Source organism: Phalangium opilio, unplaced genomic scaffold (genome assembly GCF_054372755.1).
Source record: "Phalangium opilio isolate 3A_F unplaced genomic scaffold, DU_Popi_V2 ptg000048l_1, whole genome shotgun sequence".
NCBI lineage: Eukaryota > Metazoa > Arthropoda > Arachnida > Opiliones > Phalangiidae > Phalangium > Phalangium opilio.
In genome coordinates, this window is record NW_028324170.1 from 860,460 (window position 1) to 878,429 (window position 17,970).

The following is a 17,970-nucleotide window of genomic DNA, read 5'->3' on the forward strand; positions in this document are numbered from 1 at the left end:
CGAGGTTCTGATTGGTTGGGCACTTGAATGGGGTAAGAGGACAAGATAAGAAGGCGAAGCAGCACCACTGCACCAGCTATGAAAAAAAAAAATAAATCGACGTCCATTGTTGATAAAAGGCCGTGATTAAGGTTAGTTTTAGTTTTTATTTTATAGATTTTTGTGTTTTAGACTGACTTTCTCAGAAAAATAGCCTATTTTTATATGATAATATAAGATTTGTATGTTGTGAATGACTGGTTAAGAGATTTTTTTGTACTGCCGTTGCAAATTGCCTCTCCTTTGTTTGGGGCGCCTATCATTGCAAATTGCATTTGCTAGTGGCTACTTCTGGTACCAGAGTTGGTAGCAGTCTGGGAAATAGCACACTTCCTCTGGTCCAAAACCAGTTTATTAATTGCTTGGACTAGTTTTTTAATTCAAGAAGTGGGGGGGTTACTGGTCCTCAGGACCAGTTTATTAATTGCAAATCTATAGGAGAACAAAGGCTGGGACTAGTCTGGAGACCAGTAAATTATTTCGGGGACTAGGGGGCTCACTGGTCCCAAGGACTAGTTTAAATAATATCCTTATTTCCCAGACTGGTTGGTAGTACCAGCAAGGATTATCTAAAATGTAATCTTTGGGTACCGTAAAGGCGCGTAGATGGAAATCACTCAGTCCATGTTAAAATTTAAATAGAGCCATTGTTCATTATATTCCCTCAAAAATTAATTTAAGGGTATTTTTTTGAATTTTCTAAGCATTGGCTAACAGGCTGGGAAATAGCACACTTCCTCTGGTCCAAAACCAGTTTATTAATTGCTTGGACTAGTTTTTTAATTCAAGAAGTGGGGGTTACTGGTCCTCGGGACCAGTTTATTAATTGCAAATCTATTGGAGAGCAAAGGCTGGGACCAGTCCGGAGACCAGTAAATAATTTCAGACACTAGGGGTCACTGGTCCAAAGGACTAGTTTAAAAAATATCCTTATTTCCCAGCCTGTTGGCTAATCCTCATAGTGGTAAGCAGAACTAATAGCAGACTAAATAGTTTTACCAAAATAAATTTTAAAATACAAAATGGCGGGATTGGCGCCGTTTGTTTTGGCGGCCTAGTTTAGTACTGGAAATAAGCATTTATACAAAAAAGGTGGGCATGATGATTTCAGTTGCGGTGCGGTGTGAGACGAAAACATGATAATAGTTAAAAAATTATTTGGCCGCCGCAAATAGGTCAAAATTTTTTGGAAAATTTTAAAATCGATGAACTTACCGCCATTGAAGTCGCTATCCGCTTAACGCATTCTGCACTTAATCTTGCAAAATTTATCAAATTCAGTAATAATTTGACACATTTTCCAAAATATCGACCTTCACATTTATCAAATTCAGGAATAATTTGACACATTTTTAATAATAATCGTGAGTACACTTATCAAATCCCTAGTTAATTGGACACATTTTTAATAATAATCGTGAGTACACTTATCAAATCCCTAGTTAATTGGACACATTTTTAATAATAATCGTGAGTACACTTATCAAGTCCCTAGTTAATTGGACACCTATCCCAAAATAATGAGTACGTTTAGAAAATAACCAGTTAATTTTTGAGTAAATAAAAAAATTCCTGAATAATTTGACGGCTTTTTTCAAAATTTACCGTTATCAAACTCTCAAATATATATCCGCATTTCCCCAAAATTTAACGTTATCAATTATCGAATTCCCAAAAAATTCAACGATTTTCCCAAAACATTTCAGTTTTTCTCGCATTTATATTTCCGACCTTTTGTCAGAAATAAACGGTTTCCGTAAGTTTAAAAAATTCCATAGCTATAAGTGCGGCGCGAGTCCGTCAATTTCTTATAGTCCCCTCGGCTTATTTTGCAAGATTGAGTGGTGAATGCGTTCAATGGCGGTGAGTGCATGGATTTTAAAATTTTCCAAAAAATTTTTAACTATTTTTTTCGGACACTGTCTAATTAACTAGAAACCATTGTTAGTTGGGTGGGTCACGTAAAGTGCAATCCTACCCACATGGTGTTAGTGTAGGTTCTGCTGATTTCCGTTTTACCTTTAGCTACCGTTTTAAATTCTTAATTATCTTATTATTGTTAATTTAATATATAAAATAATCTTTGTCTTAAATTTGTCTAAAATAATTGATTTCAGCTCTCAGAGACAGTTACGCTTTAACGCTATACACAAATTCAGTTTTACGTTTTTTACCAATAACTTTTAAAAATGAACACTGAAAGCGACCAGAAAGAGAAACTTAAACGTTTGAAGGAGGGTAAAACCGATCTTACGAAACTAACATTAGAAAAAAAAAACCCACCGCCAGTTGTAAGCCGAACAACTGCGCGTAAGTCTTGCAGCGTTACTAGTTCGACAAAAAAGAAACCCTCACAAAAAACGTCAGAGGTAGGCGCGAATTTTTCTGGACAAAGTGTTGATTTTAAACCAGAACCAATTGTACAATTACCAATTGAAGTTAAGTCACAACCTGATGCCAATTACCTAGAAAGCATTGAAGAGAGAAAGCGCGAACGTAAACGAAAACAAGCCGAGAGATTTAAACGGAAAAGGCTTCAAAAGAAACGAGAGCTAATCGAATCCACGAACAGTCCTGTCAGTATTGACGATAAAAAAGATGATATCCTCCGCGTATCTACAATTCATGCGATTGATAAATCGGAGGTTAAGAAGTCAGATATTCCAAATGTCAAAGATATTGAATCAACAGCGCCAAAATCGGAGTTAGAAAAAAAGGTCTGGGACAATATCATTAAAGATCTAGAAGAAGTGCAAGATGTATGTTCCGATGAGATGACAGAAAAAGAGACGGTTCAAGCCGTGATCATGGAATTTCAAGAGGAGGAACCGTCTGACTGGGAAGATAGAGAACCTCTCGAGGCAGAAATTGCAGAAGAAGATGAAGGTGATGACACTGGAGAAATTCATAGAACAAATCCAGAAGGATTATCCGAAGAATGTGTTGTTCTACTATCATCTGATGATGAGTCAAACACCGATAAAGAGCCCAAGAAGTTAAAAGAAATACCAATAGACCAAAAGGATCTCTCGACTGCAACTGAAGGTGTAGCCCATCATACCGCTAATGCACACATAGTGGATGATTCGGAAGTACGGTATTCTGATGTCTCTGACAGTGATTGGGAAGTTTTGCGACTTGAGACTGAAGATGACGTTTCCGATACGGAAAATATGATACGGTATTCTGATGTCTCTGACAGTGATTCGGAAGGAGTTTTGCGACTTGAGACTGAAGATGACGTTTCCGATACGGAAAATATGAAAGACGCTGCTCCCGTGAATGAAAGCGACCCGAAAGAACAAGAAGGTGTCGGGAGAATCGATTCTGTTAGCGGGAAAGCCGTAGATACGAAGGACGATAAACAGGAAGATAATGGCGGTGACGACCTCCTAAAAAATCCCGGTGAAGAGGAATTAGAGGAAGGTAATGAGGACCAAGATTGTAACTGGGAGGGGGAAGCGGAAGGTGAGGATGGAAAACAAGATCAAGAATGGCCTGAAGGTGACGATCAAGAGTGGCTTGAAGGTGATGAAGTCCAACATGACGATCAAGAATGGCCTGAAGGTGATGATGTCCAACATGACGATCAAGAATGGCCTGAAGGTGATGATGTCCAACATGATGATCAAGAATGGCCTGAAGGTGATGATGTCCAACATGATGATCAAGAATGGCCTGAAGGTGATGATGTCCAACATGATGATCAAGAATGGCCTGAAGGTGATGATGTCCAACATGATGATCAAGAATGGCCTGAAGGTGATGATGTCCAACATGATGATCAAGAATGGTCTGAAGGTGATGTTGTCCAACATGATGATCAAGAATGGCCTGAAGGTGATGATGTCCAACATGACGATCAAGAGTGGCCTGAAGGTGATGGCCAATATGAAAACCAAGAATGGGTAGAGGAGGAAGAACAAGGAACTCAACAGGATGGACAGTCAGCCCAAGAAGTAGGTGATGAGGACCTCGTGGCTGAATCTGGGGCCGCCAATATGGATCTCGAAGATGAAGTTAAAATCGATGATAGAAATCCAGTTGACTGTGGCCCGTTAGAGGATTATGAAGATGGTCAAGAGTATTATGGTGAGGATTATCAAGATGGTCAAGAGTATTATGGTGAGGATTATCAAGATGGTCAAGAGTATTATGGTGAGGATTATCAAGATGGTCAAGAGAATTATTGTGAGGATTTTCAAGATGTTGATGAGAACGTTGACCAAACAACCACGGAAGGAGATAAAGATAAGGAGAACAGTGAAGATTTAGACGTTACAATCACCCCCAAAGACTGCCACAAAATTGTAGGTGATAAACCAAATCAGAAGGCAGATGGCACAGGAATGAAGGTTCATATAACCACCACTACCTCAACAAATCAGCCTGAAGTAGTCAAACAAAGCGATGGGAATCTGTCCACCGCGATAGTAGCTGAAGCCAATCTAGTAGAAGAAAAACCGTCATCGCCAAAAGTTGCAAAAAAGTTAGACTCAAACAAACTGATGAAAAGTGTCCAGGACAAACAGAGTGGAGAGTTAGGTGATCTATATTTCTCTGATGCGGACTCTGTCAACGCAGCTCAAGAGGAATTAGAAGAAGGTGAAATAAATTTTCATTTATTAGGCCAAGGCCCATCCCAAAAGTTACAAATCGTAGAAGAAAAATCGCGAGGAAATGGTAGTGTTAGTTCGATAGCGTCTCCAGTTGTAAGCGCCAGCGATGTAAGTTCGTTGGCTGAAAGTCGGGACAGTCAAATGGACGAAAGCTCAGTTCCTGATAAGAACGTGGCATCGTTAGGGTTAGAATCAGCCGAAACGAAGTTCGATTTATTATTTAAAAGTACGGGCACGTCGAACTCAACTGCCAGCGAAACATTGAATGACCTTGAATTAAGCACGCCCGCGAAAGGTGTTTTGATGTCAACGTCAAACGCAGTTGAAGCTGAAGTCGAATCTAAAGCGAACGGGACTCGCGCAAACGCGGGAGTTGCACTAATTCAGTGCACATCAGTGGATCATGACGATGCTCCCCCGGTATCTGAATCGATTCAACATTACGAAGATGGAGAGGAGATTGTAAAGAAGTCTGAAGTAAGAAGAATCTAATTGTTTTTGTTCATATTGGTGTAGCACTTGTTAAGGCTTAAATTAGGGCCGTGGATGACGTCACACTCACTATATGTTCGAAGCTTAAGCTTACTAGACATTAGCGCGTTTTGAATCATTGCGTAACGTATGCGTTTGAAAAATCGTCCGTAAACTCGCGTTACGGCCCTACGCATACCCTGAGCAACGCTATTTGCGCAGGAAAACGCTTACCCTGAGCAACGCTATTTGCGCGGGAAAATACATACCCCTAGCAACGCTTCAAAACGCGGTAATGTCACTGTGTAGTAACTTTTAACTAAGGCTTAGCGTGTATTATTTTAACTGTAAAGGAGCAAGTTAATGATAAGGAAACGACAGAAAACACTAGTGTTAACGCAATTGAAGCGTCACGCGAAAGTACTGATGATATCCGACTTCAATTGGACTTCTCGTCTTCCGATGAAGAAAAACCTGATAAAATATCATCAACCATTTCCGAGCTTTCTAGTTCCCTAATCGGCAAAAGCTTAACTAGTACACTGCCAAAAACAAACCTAGTCTCAACCAAGAACTTCGTCGAAAAAGATGAAGAACAAAAGAAGAAAACGTCAACGCAAGTTACCGACGGTGTACCGGAAGTAATATTAGACGACAAAGGAGAACGGAAAGACCAAGAAAACACGTCTAGAAAAAGATTCAACGACGTTAATCTGGAGGTATTTGTTTGGGAGAAAAGTCCCAAGAAAGCCAAGCATCATGAAGAATCAGAAGTTGAGGATACCAAAGTTTCTCTTGAGGCTGAGGACACGGAGGAATATAAGGAATTCAGGGTTCCAACATTGCCAAAATTGATAACAATGCACGATCTCGAAAACATAATTAAGGAAAGAATGTTGAACTATGTCGAGGAATGTAATAAAACCATCGTGGACACCCAAAACGAACGCATCGATCAGTTGGAAAAACAATTGGAACGTTGGAAGAAACGAGCAACTTTTTTAGAATCTCAAGTCAAGGAAGCCGAGTCCAAGCTCGAAATTTACAACAAGGTAAGGTCTTCTCTTTTTTACTGACAAGAACAATGGAGTGCATTTTGGGGCAATCACATCCCTTTAAAATAAGCCCTTGCCATAATCCTTGACACTCCTTAAGGTTACCGCGACCACCAGCAATGCCGCTACTTATAGTAACACAGAGTCGCCTACTTCAAAGCCTACAAGTAATTTGGTTGGAACATTAACGAGAGGTGCGCGTAAAAGTACCACAACACCCGCCATGTCAATGTCTACCAGAAGTAGATCCTTAACCATGAGTAGAAACATACCACCACCGACCTCCATTAGTGTCATTACGAGTACTTCGAAGGTTAGTGTCTCCATAGTATTACAGACGATGACGTGTCAAAGTTACGGTAGGTTTCCACTAATTATCCTTACAAAATTTAATCCAGCCAACGACAGCTGTTCCATTACAACTAATCGCGAACACGTCATTAACACGCGTGAAAAAATCCACTACCGCCCCCAAAACAAAAAGTGCCACCCCTGGCCCCAAATCATCCGCCACTGTCATCGACTTAACTGAAGAGGAGGAAGACAAATCGGGAAATAAAAATGCTTCCGTTATATCCAGCCCCAATCGAACAGTGGCGTTGAAACCAAACGCGGTCAAATCGGGAAGTGGTGCTCGAAGTATCCTCAAATCCCCATCAATGACTATTAACACAATCCCAGTTGACGGAGGGGGCCTAAGTATATCTTTGTCCAGTCCCCGATCCATGGCACAACCCACCGCAACCAGACCAAAACAAGCTATGACAGTTACTACCAAAGCCCCCATTCCAAGAAAATCTAAAACGGTAAGTACTTTTTACAGTACCATTGGGGGAGTTGGGTAATGTCAAATGCGTAGTATCAAATGTTCAGCACCCGGCCGAATTACCAGCGCAACCTAATTACCCGGCGATGCCTTCCTTGAAACTGTTACCACCTAGACCATTTCTTAAAGTTTCCAAAGTTGCCAATGGTAAGGTACTTCTCTTTCTTATTTCATAATTTTCCATCTAACATTGTCATTGCGTTGTTGTGTTTTTTGAAAAAGGTATCGTTCTTTCGTGGAATATGAAGATAAACGCTACCTACGCTGACATAATCTTATATCAATTATACGCTTACCAAGAAACCTCTGTAGCACCAAATCCGGCGCTTTGGAAGAAGCTTGGTGACGTCAAGCCACTTCCCCTCCCAATGGCGTGCACTTTGACAAATTTTGTGGAGGGTAATTGTTACTATTTCGCTGTTAGAGCTGTTGACAAACATGACAGAATTGGGCCCTTTAGCGAACCAACTTTTATAATTTTACACGCAAGGCGTTAAAACTGTAAAAAGTATTAAATTTGACTCGCCAAGGCTTAGAGTTTAATTACATTCCAAACACAAGGTCAACTTTCACGAGAGCTAAGCCTTTTTTTCTCTTTCAATTTTCATATTCCTTATAATGTAATGTTTATTTGTTTTTAATAAAATGTTGTCTAATGCTGTAACTTTGGTTTTTTGATAATGACGTTTATGGTGCGGGAAAAGAGGGAAATAGAGCTAAAATTTCTAAGGTCCATTTTCAATCACGTGGTTAGTTTTCAGAAAAGGCGGGCTCAAAGAGCTTTCTTGCAGGACATAAGCCGGGATTATATGAGGCTAAGGCACCACCTAAATGTTTTGGTAAAATGTCATCTGCTCTTTATTCTGTTGGCATTCGAAGCCAGTTCGTGAATCGGGATTTACCCATTTGGACCTTTATACTTTTCACTAATTTACTAAAAATTTACCGTAATTATATTCGATTAAGTTAATAATTAAGGTAGAACTTCAGTAAAAACCGATAAAAAGGAATAATTAATCAGTAAGTTGCTGTTTTACGTTTAATTTTATGTTAAGGTACATTTAGGCAAGGATTGTAAATTAGGTGCATTTTCCTTGGCGACACATCTGCAAAATTAATTATTTAAATGAACACATTGTTTACGATTTTTGCGCATTTTATCAACATACCCGACCATTTTCGCAAGAACTACCGTCTAAAGCCGGATGTGTCGTTGTAGCTGTCATACCAGTAATGCACCACAGTTCGCGACATATATTCTAAAATTAAAATAGGCTTAGCTTAATTAGCTAGCTTTTGAAATATTTCTTACAAGTGTAGTTGCTACTGTTTGCGTATCCTTACACTGTATGGTTTCTTATTCGGCATATAAGCAGCGTAGTTTTTACCCATGGCTAATTTGCACTGGGCATCTGGTGGGTATTCTTGTCCTGGTAATTGTCCATTTTTATCGAAATCGAAACGAGGTGGTTGAACCGCGTCATCGCTTAAACACGTTCTCACTTGGTCTTTACTGACGCGCGTAAATACGTTTAAATTTTTGATTTTAAGTTACTTTCATAGAGTTATTGATCGGTTAATTACTTAAGGAATTTCTTAAGGGCTTTGTTGCTACAAGTAGACCACGTGATCTTCCCAGCTCCCGTTACGGGTGACATGATAAACTTATTAGCGTCGCAGTTGTTACCAGCGCCGTCGTGAGGCATACCCAAACTAAAATTAGGAAAATAGGCTTTTTATTCAGGGCTTAATTACTCGAACTCGAATTGGTACAGGCCTAAGTACTTGGTACCATTATGAAGAGAACAAATAGGACTATCACATCCGTTCCCCATTGACATTTAAATTGTCCAACCGTTTACGTCTTAACTTAAACGTGTTCGATATTTGGGACCTATAAGTAATGTTTTAATAACTCGGTCATACTAACTTGTGTCCCATTTCGTGAGATATGACATAGGCGGCTTCAAAATCATCTCCTTCGTTGATAGTACAGCTATATTTTGGAATACACATTCCATCCAACCACGCTTGACCTATAAAAGTTAAACCGCGAAGTCTTTGTTTAACCAAGCAGTTCCATTAACTGCTGAATTTTCTCACCTAAAACTTTGTTGTTTTTCTTTTTCCCGGTACTTTTGTACAGATCCAAACTTTATAATTTTAAAATAGACAAAATTATTAGAGTAGCGGCAGGGCGCGTTATCTTTCTATACATTATAACACAGTCAAGGACGGGAAGTTGACGTTACTAGAATCAAAACTAAGCAGGAATCTTAGTTTTGCTTCAAATTTTATGGCAACTTTTTCCCTAAAATTCAGTATAAAACGTAAAGAGTATTTAATGACCCTGTTAGCATGATAGCGTGATCCCAATGTCCGGTTTTTCCCTCAGAAGGATCCTTTTTAGCTTGCCAATTACAGAAATTGTCCAAGTACTTGTCAATATCACCTCCACCGGTATTAGGCGCGTTGTTCTGTTAAATAAATATTAATGAAACAGTTCTTCTAAAGCTACTGCTCTGCTACTCTTAAAATGGTACCTACAGAAGTTCCTTTTGAAGTTTGCATTGCCTTTTTAGGGGTTGAGGACTTGGCGCCTTTTCTATTGATAACGTTTGTGGTTTTACCACTATATCTAGCTGCCTGGTTTGAGAATTAGTCAGGTTAAGGGAAGTGTCATACTTATTGTTATTACGTTATTTTATAATTACCGTCGCCGGTTTTAAAACTTCTAATCGAACCAAAACTAATTTAAATTTGGTTTCCATGCTGTCGAAATCGTAAATTAGTTGTACCTAAATGCGTTAATTAAAACGAAATTTATTATCCCTTTATTATAATTTATCATAAGTTCATAAGATATGTTCCATCGTAAGTTTGTCACTGGTAAAGTTCTTAGAAACTGGAGCTTGTCATTAAGTGAGTGAGGTAGGTCATAGATTCGAGGTAAAGCGAGGGACGCCTGGTGAGGCGCTGTCAAGGGCTTAGTACAGACTAAATTTACTGCAAAATTAACCACCGAGTGTAGGACTTCAATTCTCGCTTGTCGTTCTCGAACTAACTCGAGCTACAAGTCTCTATTATTACGAAGTATAGGTAGTTTCATACTTATGGAACTTATCTTATAAGCTTATGTATTTATTAATTGATAATTACTTCATTAACGACGGCCATTATGTAACTAGTTAATTTTTGAAAGGCGTTTCCTTTGTACTTTTTTTGAAACTTGTTATTCAAAGCGCTATCGGCGAAGACGGCAGTTTCTATGACTTTGGAGGCGAAAGCTGCCCGTTTGAAACGGAATTCCTCGTCTTTTTCTTCGAGTTGTTCCGTGTCTAGATAATCTAAAATTGAATATCGTTAACTAAATACTCTTATTATTTAATGTTTCTTTCGTTTATTACCGGTTTTTGGAATCGAAGTTCCGCAATACGTATCTTCAGTTTGAAGTGATCGATTTCTTAATTTGTATAACTTATGTCCCGGTGGGTTGTCTTCATTTTCTAAGTCGGATTCGTCCAAGTTGGGTCGTAGCACATAATGACCGTCTTTCGTGATCCAGCTACCGTACTGTTATAATAATTAACTTATTAAATAACTACTATAAAATCGCTAAAAAGCACGGACTTTGAAACTATAAAGAGAATAATTCGCAAAGAAGTCGTTTTTGCGACTGTGACCTTAGGGGAATAAATTATTTACATCCCCCCGCGTCTACTTTTAAATAGTGTTTGATTTGAAAGTTTGGGTGACCTTGAAATACCAGAAAAAATTCTGTTCCATTTTTACGTTCCCCCGTGCGCGCCTAGCTTTAAACAGTGAGTACTGAGATTAAATTTAGAATGACCTTGGTTATCCAGAACACTAATCTTAATCTCTTATTCGTGCATACAGTTCCGTTTATTTTGCATAGTTAGAAAAATAAATCGCAAACAATTTTCCAATCCCCTATGGGGTGTTATAATGTCCATGCTAAACGCAAACTTACCATAGCATCATCACCGTCGCAAATCGAAAACGACGCTAGTCCCGGTAGATGTGATATGACGCGTCCACGATAGAGACAGTTTCCAGTAGCGGTTAAGTCCATACCTTCGTTACCGTATACGGTAAAGTTAGGCGAAATCACCTCAACAGGGTACAACTCAAAGAAAAACGTCTTGTTATCGCCGCGAACCACAATTACAATCGGTACGTTTTGAATGTTTTCATTTTCGGTGATTTGGTTCTCAACGTATTCGTCCATTCTCATCACCGTTCTTTTGGTTAAATGGCGTTCTTCGTGACGCGTTCGAGTGATTCTCGGGTACACAATCTCAATATCTTGAAGGAAATTGTTTATAAATAATATCAGAAACAAATGACAGAAAGTGAAGTTGTAAGGAAAGTTCTTTGGTATAATTCATGTTGCCTAAAATGAGCCAATCAGGACCGTATTAAGCAATTTTGCACCCGGGGGCCGAGATTGTGTGCGTCCCCTTAAGTAGCAAATGTTGCCAAGGGGGAATAATTTAACTCAATGCGCCCCAAACAAGCCTTGAGCCCGTGGGCCAGTGCCCCTCTCTCCCAACCCCTTTAATACGGCCCTGAAGCCAATGAAAAAAACATATTCAACGCCCTCCTACCCCCCCCCCCTTTTTTTGCAGTATACTAGTATAATCCAGTGAGCACAAAAATAATGTGCTCCCTGTATAATCTAACCGCGACTAGACTATAATGGTCTATTTCCATTATTTTGTGAAATGTTCATTGGTTGTTGACGAGCTAGGGCTCCGTAAGAGGGATGTATCTAAGATTGAGAGATGGAATTTCTTCAGTTCTAATTTAAAATGGCGAAGGGACGGACGTCAAGGAGACCAAGTCAAAAGGTAGGGAGTTCTAAATGGGAATTGGCCTTCGAAAAAACGAGTGCTTCAATGGGTCCTTACGGAAACAACTTTTTTTTTATAAATAATATCACTCCGACAGTCTCTGGTTGGTTGTATGTCCTTGACAAAGGTTTCCATGAATGAACGTAACGCTATTTATACTCTTCATAACAAGTTTCATGGTCATCGGGAAACGTATTTTTAACTAACTGTCACGCACCTCACAAATACCGAAAACGTAAAACTTATTTACTAGGAATTAAGTAGACGTACCATTATTTTCAACTTTAAGCCATTTTGAATTTGCAAATTCTCCCAAAATCTATAACATTATAAAAATATATGCATAGTTTAGTTAAGTCAATAACACAACTTCCCTGGTCCCAAAAATACTTCGAAAATGTGGAAAGTCAAAAAGAGTGTGAAATGACAGAAAATTTTAAATTTGTCATAAAAGCCAGGGAATTTCATCTTCTTTAATTTTTCTATAGCATCGTACTATTATGAACTAATATATTTATTTGTAAGTGCTTGTAGTCAGTTTTAGTCGGGCAACATTTCTGACTTTTCTACGAATAAAAGTGACCAGGGAAAATGAATTAAACTTTAAGGGAAAATGAATTAAAATTTCAGGAAAAATGAATTAAACTTTCAGGGAAAATTAATTTAAACACTCAGGGAAAATGAATTATACTTTCAGGGAAAACCTACTAAAGTCAATGGATTTTTAAAATAACATCCCTAATTACGGTAAGTGATATAGATAACTCGTAGACATACCTCGGAATAGAGAAATAAAGTTAAAACCAAAACCAGTCGAAGCATAGTTGCAGTTGGTCAGATTATGTATGGAGACTTGTGATCCCCGAATTCCGAGACGTTACTGTAACTTGACCAAACTTTCAACTGAATTAAATACGACTAGAGTATTGTGGTAATGTCATACCACTAATATTTATTTCAAAACAGTATATTTATAAACATTACAATGAGAAAAAATAAGTGCTCATTAGCATATATTTCTATAAACATAATCCAACCAGGCGAAAATCCGGATTTAAGTATGACTCGCTGGGAAAATGAGGGGCTAATCACCTTCAGATATTCCCTATTCAATTTTGTTTATATTTAAAAGAGTGTTGTATCAAATGTAGGGTTGGATGCCCCTCGTTACAATGTGTATTAGGGTATTTTAATCATAACATCCGTCCTTCAGTCAGTTAGCTACTTTCGAAGACCCTAACATTTTTAGACTTTTTCTCTTCGTAGAATGGGTTTTTTGGGTCCTTCTAAGATTGAAAATGTTTGTCGAAATGTAGCGTGACATGGGTACATTTTTAAGCGAGGTTATACGAGGGTTAAATTGTAACAACGTAATCGGTAGACACGATTACCGGTCAGTTAACAATACTTGTATCGTGTAGATGTAGTTAAATATTTTAATCGAGTCGCATTCCATACTATTGAGAAGTGGCAGCTATCTTAATTTGAGTGTATTAGACTTTTGTGAAGGTATAATGTATTGCCAACTCTCTAGAAATGATCAAGCTTTAGAAAAGTGTTTTGATCGTTTTATATTATTGCTATATTTATTATGTAGTCTTTAGCAAAAAAAGAGAAAAAAGTTCTATCCGTTTTATTATAGGTTTGCGTCTTTTATGGTGATTTTAAAAAAATTGGCGCAATCCGACGCACGTGTTCTTATTTTTTTTTTTTAATTTTGGCGCCAAAATCACTGTCTTATCCCATCTTTATTATCCCCGACATTAATAGAGCCACTGTGAGCCAGGCCACTGAGCAGTCTGGGAAATAAGGATATTTTTTAAACTAGTCCTTGGGACCAGTGACCCCCCTAGTCCCCGAAATAATTAACTGGTCTCCGGACTGGTCCCAGCCTTTGCTCTCCAATAGATTTGCAATTAATAAACTGGTCCCGAGGACCAGTAACCCCCACTTCTTGAATTAAAAAACTAGTCCAAGCAATTAATAAACTGGTTTTGGACCAGAGGAAGTGTGCTATTTCCCAGACTGCCACTGAGGCCAGGCCCTTGGGCCAAGGGGTGCTTATTTGCGAAAAAAAACGTCTCGCTGAAAGAAAAATTCTCTCTCCTCTCCGGGCAGTCGCGAGTGACGTAGTTGGATCCCAACAGCCTTTGGAAAGTAGATTTTTGGGGGTATTACGCGGATTTCAAAAATGTCTGTCTTAGCAAAATGCGTGAAGTGGAATATTTTTCAATTGCATATTATAACGTATACGTTTGCAAATTCTTAACACAGTAGACCTAAATGAATATATAACTTCTTAATTTTTGATTCTATAAATTCAGCTCTCAATAGTCCATTTTATTTTTAACAAGGTTTTAATCCATACAAAAATGAGGTAGAAATTTAGAAAATTGTGAAAGTTTATCACATACTTTAGCTTTAACATGTGTTGTAATTAGGACACTTTGTTTACAAATAAATTTATTGACTAGCCTAAAAACGCTAGTGTAATACTGTATCAACTGTAGAACCAAATTTATCACAAATGTATCTGAGATTTATAAATATTCTGTTTCTACATAGTGAGCTTTTCAATTTTCTTCAGAGGAAGGCGTAAGCTTTCATTTGGTATATGATTTATTAAGTTTGGAAGAGCAGGGGCTATTCTTAAAAATGGCCTTTTCTTCTCCCGATATACCTTTTGTCCTTATTAATGAATTATCACAGTCAAGCACGGAGCACCGCAGGCCAGGCATTTTATTTCAGCTGTAACTTAAAATGAGATGCAGTCTGAACTTAGGCAGATTACAATTGAATTGATGTTCAATCTTAATTCTTAAATGTGATATCAGTCCGGTCCATTGCTCTATTTAAAACCCGACTAAGGGCTCACTTGCAACTTTAAGAGTTCACTACCTATTTAAAAAAAAAAAAAAAAAAAAAAAAATTAACTACCTATTTTTTACTGTGATATGACAATGTGATATGCGATAATGTGATATAAACCTGTTTTGTATGTAGGGAGCTGTATGGCTGACTCAGCCCTAGCTCGACTTTTATTAAAGGAACAAAAAAAAAAAAAAAAAAAAAAAAATGGAAAGTTGGAGCTAAGCCTTGGCCGCTATAATTTATGAAATTTAGAGTTTAATAGTAATACCACTCATGTATTCCTTGAAATTAGCATAAAAGGGGTTTATTCTTACCTTATTTAAAACTTGAAAAACTTTCAAAGCTCGACATTTTTAATTTTCATTTTTAACCAACCGCCGCAGGACGCGGCAAGTCCCACCGCCGTCAATCTAGCAGAATGGTATACCAGCAGAATGAAAAAACCGAGTCAAAAATTCTCCCGGACTCGCGACGGAAAAATTGCTTCAGACCTATGAAATAACTGATTCTGGCAGAATACCAATTCGCTCTTACCCCCCCCCCCCCCGAGACCTAACTATTGTAAATTCTACTCTTATGCTCTTCATACTCTTAATTGATACTGTAAAATGTTTCATTCGCACTCTAATTAATTAAATAATTAATTTTAAATAAAAAGGGGGAATAACTCGGCCCCCTAACGGTGAATTTCCTTGAAACTTTCACCAATTAATCTACTCAAGCTTACAAATCGAATGAGCCATGCCCCGTTACTGTAAAATGTTTCTTTCGTGCGCTAATTAATTAATTAACTTTAAGTAAAAAGGGGGAATAACTCGGCCCCCAACGGTGAATTTCCTTGAAACTTTCACCAATTAATTTACTCAAGCTTACAAATCGAATGAGCCATTCCCCGTTACTGTAAAATGTTTCATTCGTGCGCTAATTAATTAATTAACTTTAAGTAAAAAGGGGGAATAACTCGGCCCCCCAACGGTGAATTTCCTTGAAACTTTCACCAATTAATCTACTCAAGCTTACAAATCGAATGAGCCATGCCTCATTACTGTAAAATGTTTCATTCGTGCGCTAATTAATTAATTAACTTTAAGTAAAAAGGGGGAATAACTCGGCCCCCCAACGGTGAATTTCCTTGAAACTTTCACCAATTAATCTACTCAAGCTTACAAATCGAATGAGCCATGCCTCATTACTGTAAAATGTTTCATTCGTGCGCTAATTAATTAATTAACTTTAAGTAAAAAGGGGGAATAACTCGGCCCCCCAACGGTGAATTTCCTTGAAACTTTCACCAATTAATCTACTCAAGCTTACAAATCGAATGAGCCATGCCTCATTACTGTAAAATGTTTCATTCGTGCGCTAATTAATTAATTAACTTTAAGTAAAAAGGGGGAATAACTCGGCCCCCCAACGGTGAATTTCCTTGAAACTTTCACCAATTAATCTACTCAAGCTTACAAATCGAATGAGCCATGCCTCATTACTGTAAAATGTTTCATTCGTGCGCTAATTAATTAATTAACTTTAAGTAAAAAGGGGGAATAACTCGGCCCCCCAACGGTGAATTTCCTTGAAACTTTCACCAATTAATCTACTCAAGCTTACAAATCGAATGAGCCATGCCTCATTACTGTAAAATGTTTCATTCGTGCGCTAATTAATTAATTAATTTTAATCAAAGGGGGGAAATAACTCGGCCCCCCAACGGTGAATTTCCTTGAAACTTTCACCAATTAATCTACTCAAGCTTACAAATCGAATGAGCCATGCCTCGTTACTGTAAAATGTTTCATTCGTGCGCTAATTAATTAATTAATTTTAATCAAAGGGGGGAAATAACTCGGCCCCCCAACGGTGAATTTCCTTGAAACTTTCACCAATTAATCTACTCAAGCTTACAAATCGAATGAGCCATGCCCCGTTACTGTAAAATGTTTCATTCGTGCGCTAATTAATTAATTAATTTTAATCAAAGGGGGGAAATAACTCGGCCCCCCAACGGTGAATTTCCTTGAAACTTTCACCAATTAATCTACTCAAGCTTACAAATCGAATGAGCCATGCCCCGTTACTGTAAAATGTTTCATTCGTGCGCTTATTAATTAATTAATTAATTAGCGCACGAATGAAACATTTTACAGTAACGGGGCATGGCTCATTCGATTTGTAAGCTTGAGTAGACTAATTGGTGAAAGTTTCAAGGAAATTCACCGTTGGGGGGCCGAGTTATTCCCCCTTTTTACTTAAAGTTAATTAATTAATTAGCGCACGAATGAAACATTTTACAGTAATGAGGCATGGCTCATTCGATTTGTAAGCTTGAGTAGATTAATTGGTGAAAGTTTCAAGGAAATTCACCGTTGGGGGGCCGAGTTATTCCCCCTTTTTACTTAAAGTTAATTAATTAATTAGCGCACGAATGAAACATTTTACAGTAACGGGGAATGGCTCATTCGATTTGTAAGCTTGAGTAGATTAATTGGTGAAAGTTTCAAGGAAATTCACCGTTGGGGGGCCGAGTTATTCCCCCTTTTTACTTAAAGTTAATTAATTAATTAGCGCACGAATGAAACATTTTACAGTAACGGGGCATGGCTCATTCGATTTGTAAGCTTGAGTAGATTAATTGGTGAAAGTTTCAAGGAAATTCACCGTTGGGGGGCCGAGTTATTTCCCCCCTTTGATTAAAATTATTTAATTAATTAGAGCGCGAATGAAACATTTTACAGTAATGAAGCATAGCTCATTCGATTTGTAAGCTTGAGTAGATTAATTGGCGAAAGTTTCAAGGAAATTCACCGTTGGGGGGCCGAGTTATTCCCCCTTTTTACTTAAAGTTAATTAATTAATTAGCGCACGAATGAAACATTTTACAGTAACGGGGCATGGCTCATTCGATTTGTAAGCTTGAGTAGATTAATTGGTGAAAGTTTCAAGGAAATTCACCGTTAGGGGGCCGAGTTATTCCCCCTTTTTATTTAAAATTAATTATTTAATTAATTAGAGTGCGAATGAAACATTTTACAGTATCAATTAAGAGTATGAAGAGCATAAGAGTAGAATTTACAATAGTTAGGTCTCGGGGGGGGGGTAAGAGCGAATTGGTATTCTGCCAGAATCAGTTATTTCATAGGTCTGAAGCAATTTTTCCGTCGCGAGTCCGGGAGAATTTTTGACTCGGTTTTTTCATTCTGCTGGTGTACCATTCTGCT

At 38.0% G+C, this 17,970-nt stretch overlaps 3 protein-coding genes and 1 long non-coding RNA gene across 8 annotated transcripts; 1 reads left to right on the top strand and 3 right to left on the bottom strand.

Moving 5' to 3' along the window:
* The first annotated feature begins 11 nt into the window (after positions 1-11).
* Positions 12-7,674, top strand: LOC149673507 (uncharacterized). 3 transcript variants are annotated; one of them, XM_089839064.1, is made up of 7 exons: positions 12-131; positions 2,157-5,135; positions 5,483-6,181; positions 6,285-6,497; positions 6,583-6,990; positions 7,058-7,157; positions 7,233-7,674. In XM_089839064.1, the coding sequence occupies exons 2-7, from the start codon at positions 2,229-2,231 to the stop codon at positions 7,505-7,507; spliced, it is 4,602 nt and encodes a 1,533-aa protein (XP_089695190.1). In that variant the 5' UTR covers positions 12-131; positions 2,157-2,228; the 3' UTR covers positions 7,508-7,674. The 3 variants fall into 3 exon arrangements, with proteins under 3 accessions (XP_089695190.1, XP_089695192.1, XP_089695191.1); XM_089839066.1 differs by lacking the exon at positions 12-131 and adding an exon at positions 176-1,131; XM_089839065.1 differs by lacking the exon at positions 12-131 and adding an exon at positions 1,058-1,214.
* A 251-nt stretch (positions 7,675-7,925) lies between these two features.
* Positions 7,926-9,314, bottom strand: LOC149673508 (A disintegrin and metalloproteinase with thrombospondin motifs adt-1-like). The gene is made up of 6 exons (XM_089839078.1): positions 9,114-9,314; positions 8,941-9,046; positions 8,595-8,723; positions 8,355-8,523; positions 8,180-8,269; positions 7,926-8,116 (listed from the first exon to the last, which is right to left on the bottom strand). The coding sequence occupies exons 2-6, from the start codon at positions 9,024-9,026 to the stop codon at positions 8,090-8,092; spliced, it is 501 nt and encodes a 166-aa protein (XP_089695204.1). The 5' UTR covers positions 9,027-9,046; positions 9,114-9,314; the 3' UTR covers positions 7,926-8,089.
* LOC149673509 (A disintegrin and metalloproteinase with thrombospondin motifs adt-1-like) lies at positions 9,076-12,706 on the bottom strand. Its single transcript, XM_089840010.1, has 9 exons — positions 12,662-12,706; positions 12,155-12,203; positions 11,002-11,336; positions 10,418-10,583; positions 10,170-10,357; positions 9,725-9,808; positions 9,558-9,656; positions 9,360-9,487; positions 9,076-9,163 (listed from the first exon to the last, which is right to left on the bottom strand). Exons 1-9 carry the CDS (start codon positions 12,704-12,706, stop codon positions 9,076-9,078), a joined length of 1,182 nt encoding a protein of 393 aa, XP_089696136.1.
* A 1,497-nt stretch (positions 12,707-14,203) lies between these two features.
* Positions 14,204-15,325, bottom strand: LOC149673510 (uncharacterized). 3 transcript variants are annotated; one of them, XR_016366864.1, is made up of 3 exons: positions 15,070-15,309; positions 14,873-14,987; positions 14,204-14,782 (listed from the first exon to the last, which is right to left on the bottom strand). It is a non-coding gene; the product is annotated as an uncharacterized LOC149673510 (long non-coding RNA). The 3 variants fall into 3 exon arrangements; XR_016366863.1 differs by lacking the exon at positions 14,873-14,987 and having other exon boundaries at positions 15,070-15,325; XR_016366862.1 differs by having other exon boundaries at positions 14,873-15,325.
* Between the last annotated feature and the right edge of the window lie 2,645 nt (positions 15,326-17,970).

Coding starts and splice junctions, on each gene's coding strand:
- LOC149673509 (XM_089840010.1), bottom strand. CDS start 12,706: ATGCTTCGACTGGTTTTGGTTTTAACTTTATTTCTCTATTCCGAG. Junction 12,204..12,661: donor CTTTATTTCTCTATTCCGAG/GTATGTCTACGA, acceptor ATAATGTTATAG/ATTTTGGGAGAATTTGCAAA. Junction 11,337..12,154: donor GCTTAAAGTTGAAAATAATG/GTACGTCTACTT, acceptor ATTTCCTTCAAG/ATATTGAGATTGTGTACCCG.
- LOC149673508 (XM_089839078.1), bottom strand. CDS start 9,026: ATGTGTATTCCAAAATATAGCTGTACTATCAACGAAGGAGATGATTTT. Junction 8,270..8,354: donor CGAATAAGAAACCATACAGT/GTAAGGATACGC, acceptor TTTTAATTTTAG/AATATATGTCGCGAACTGTG. Junction 8,117..8,179: donor GTTCTTGCGAAAATGGTCGG/GTATGTTGATAA, acceptor TTAATTTTGCAG/ATGTGTCGCCAAGGAAAATG.
- LOC149673507 (XM_089839064.1), top strand. CDS start 2,229: ATGAACACTGAAAGCGACCAGAAAGAGAAACTTAAACGTTTGAAGGAG. Junction 6,182..6,284: donor AGCTCGAAATTTACAACAAG/GTAAGGTCTTCT, acceptor ACACTCCTTAAG/GTTACCGCGACCACCAGCAA. Junction 6,991..7,057: donor TTCCAAGAAAATCTAAAACG/GTAAGTACTTTT, acceptor TCAAATGTTCAG/CACCCGGCCGAATTACCAGC.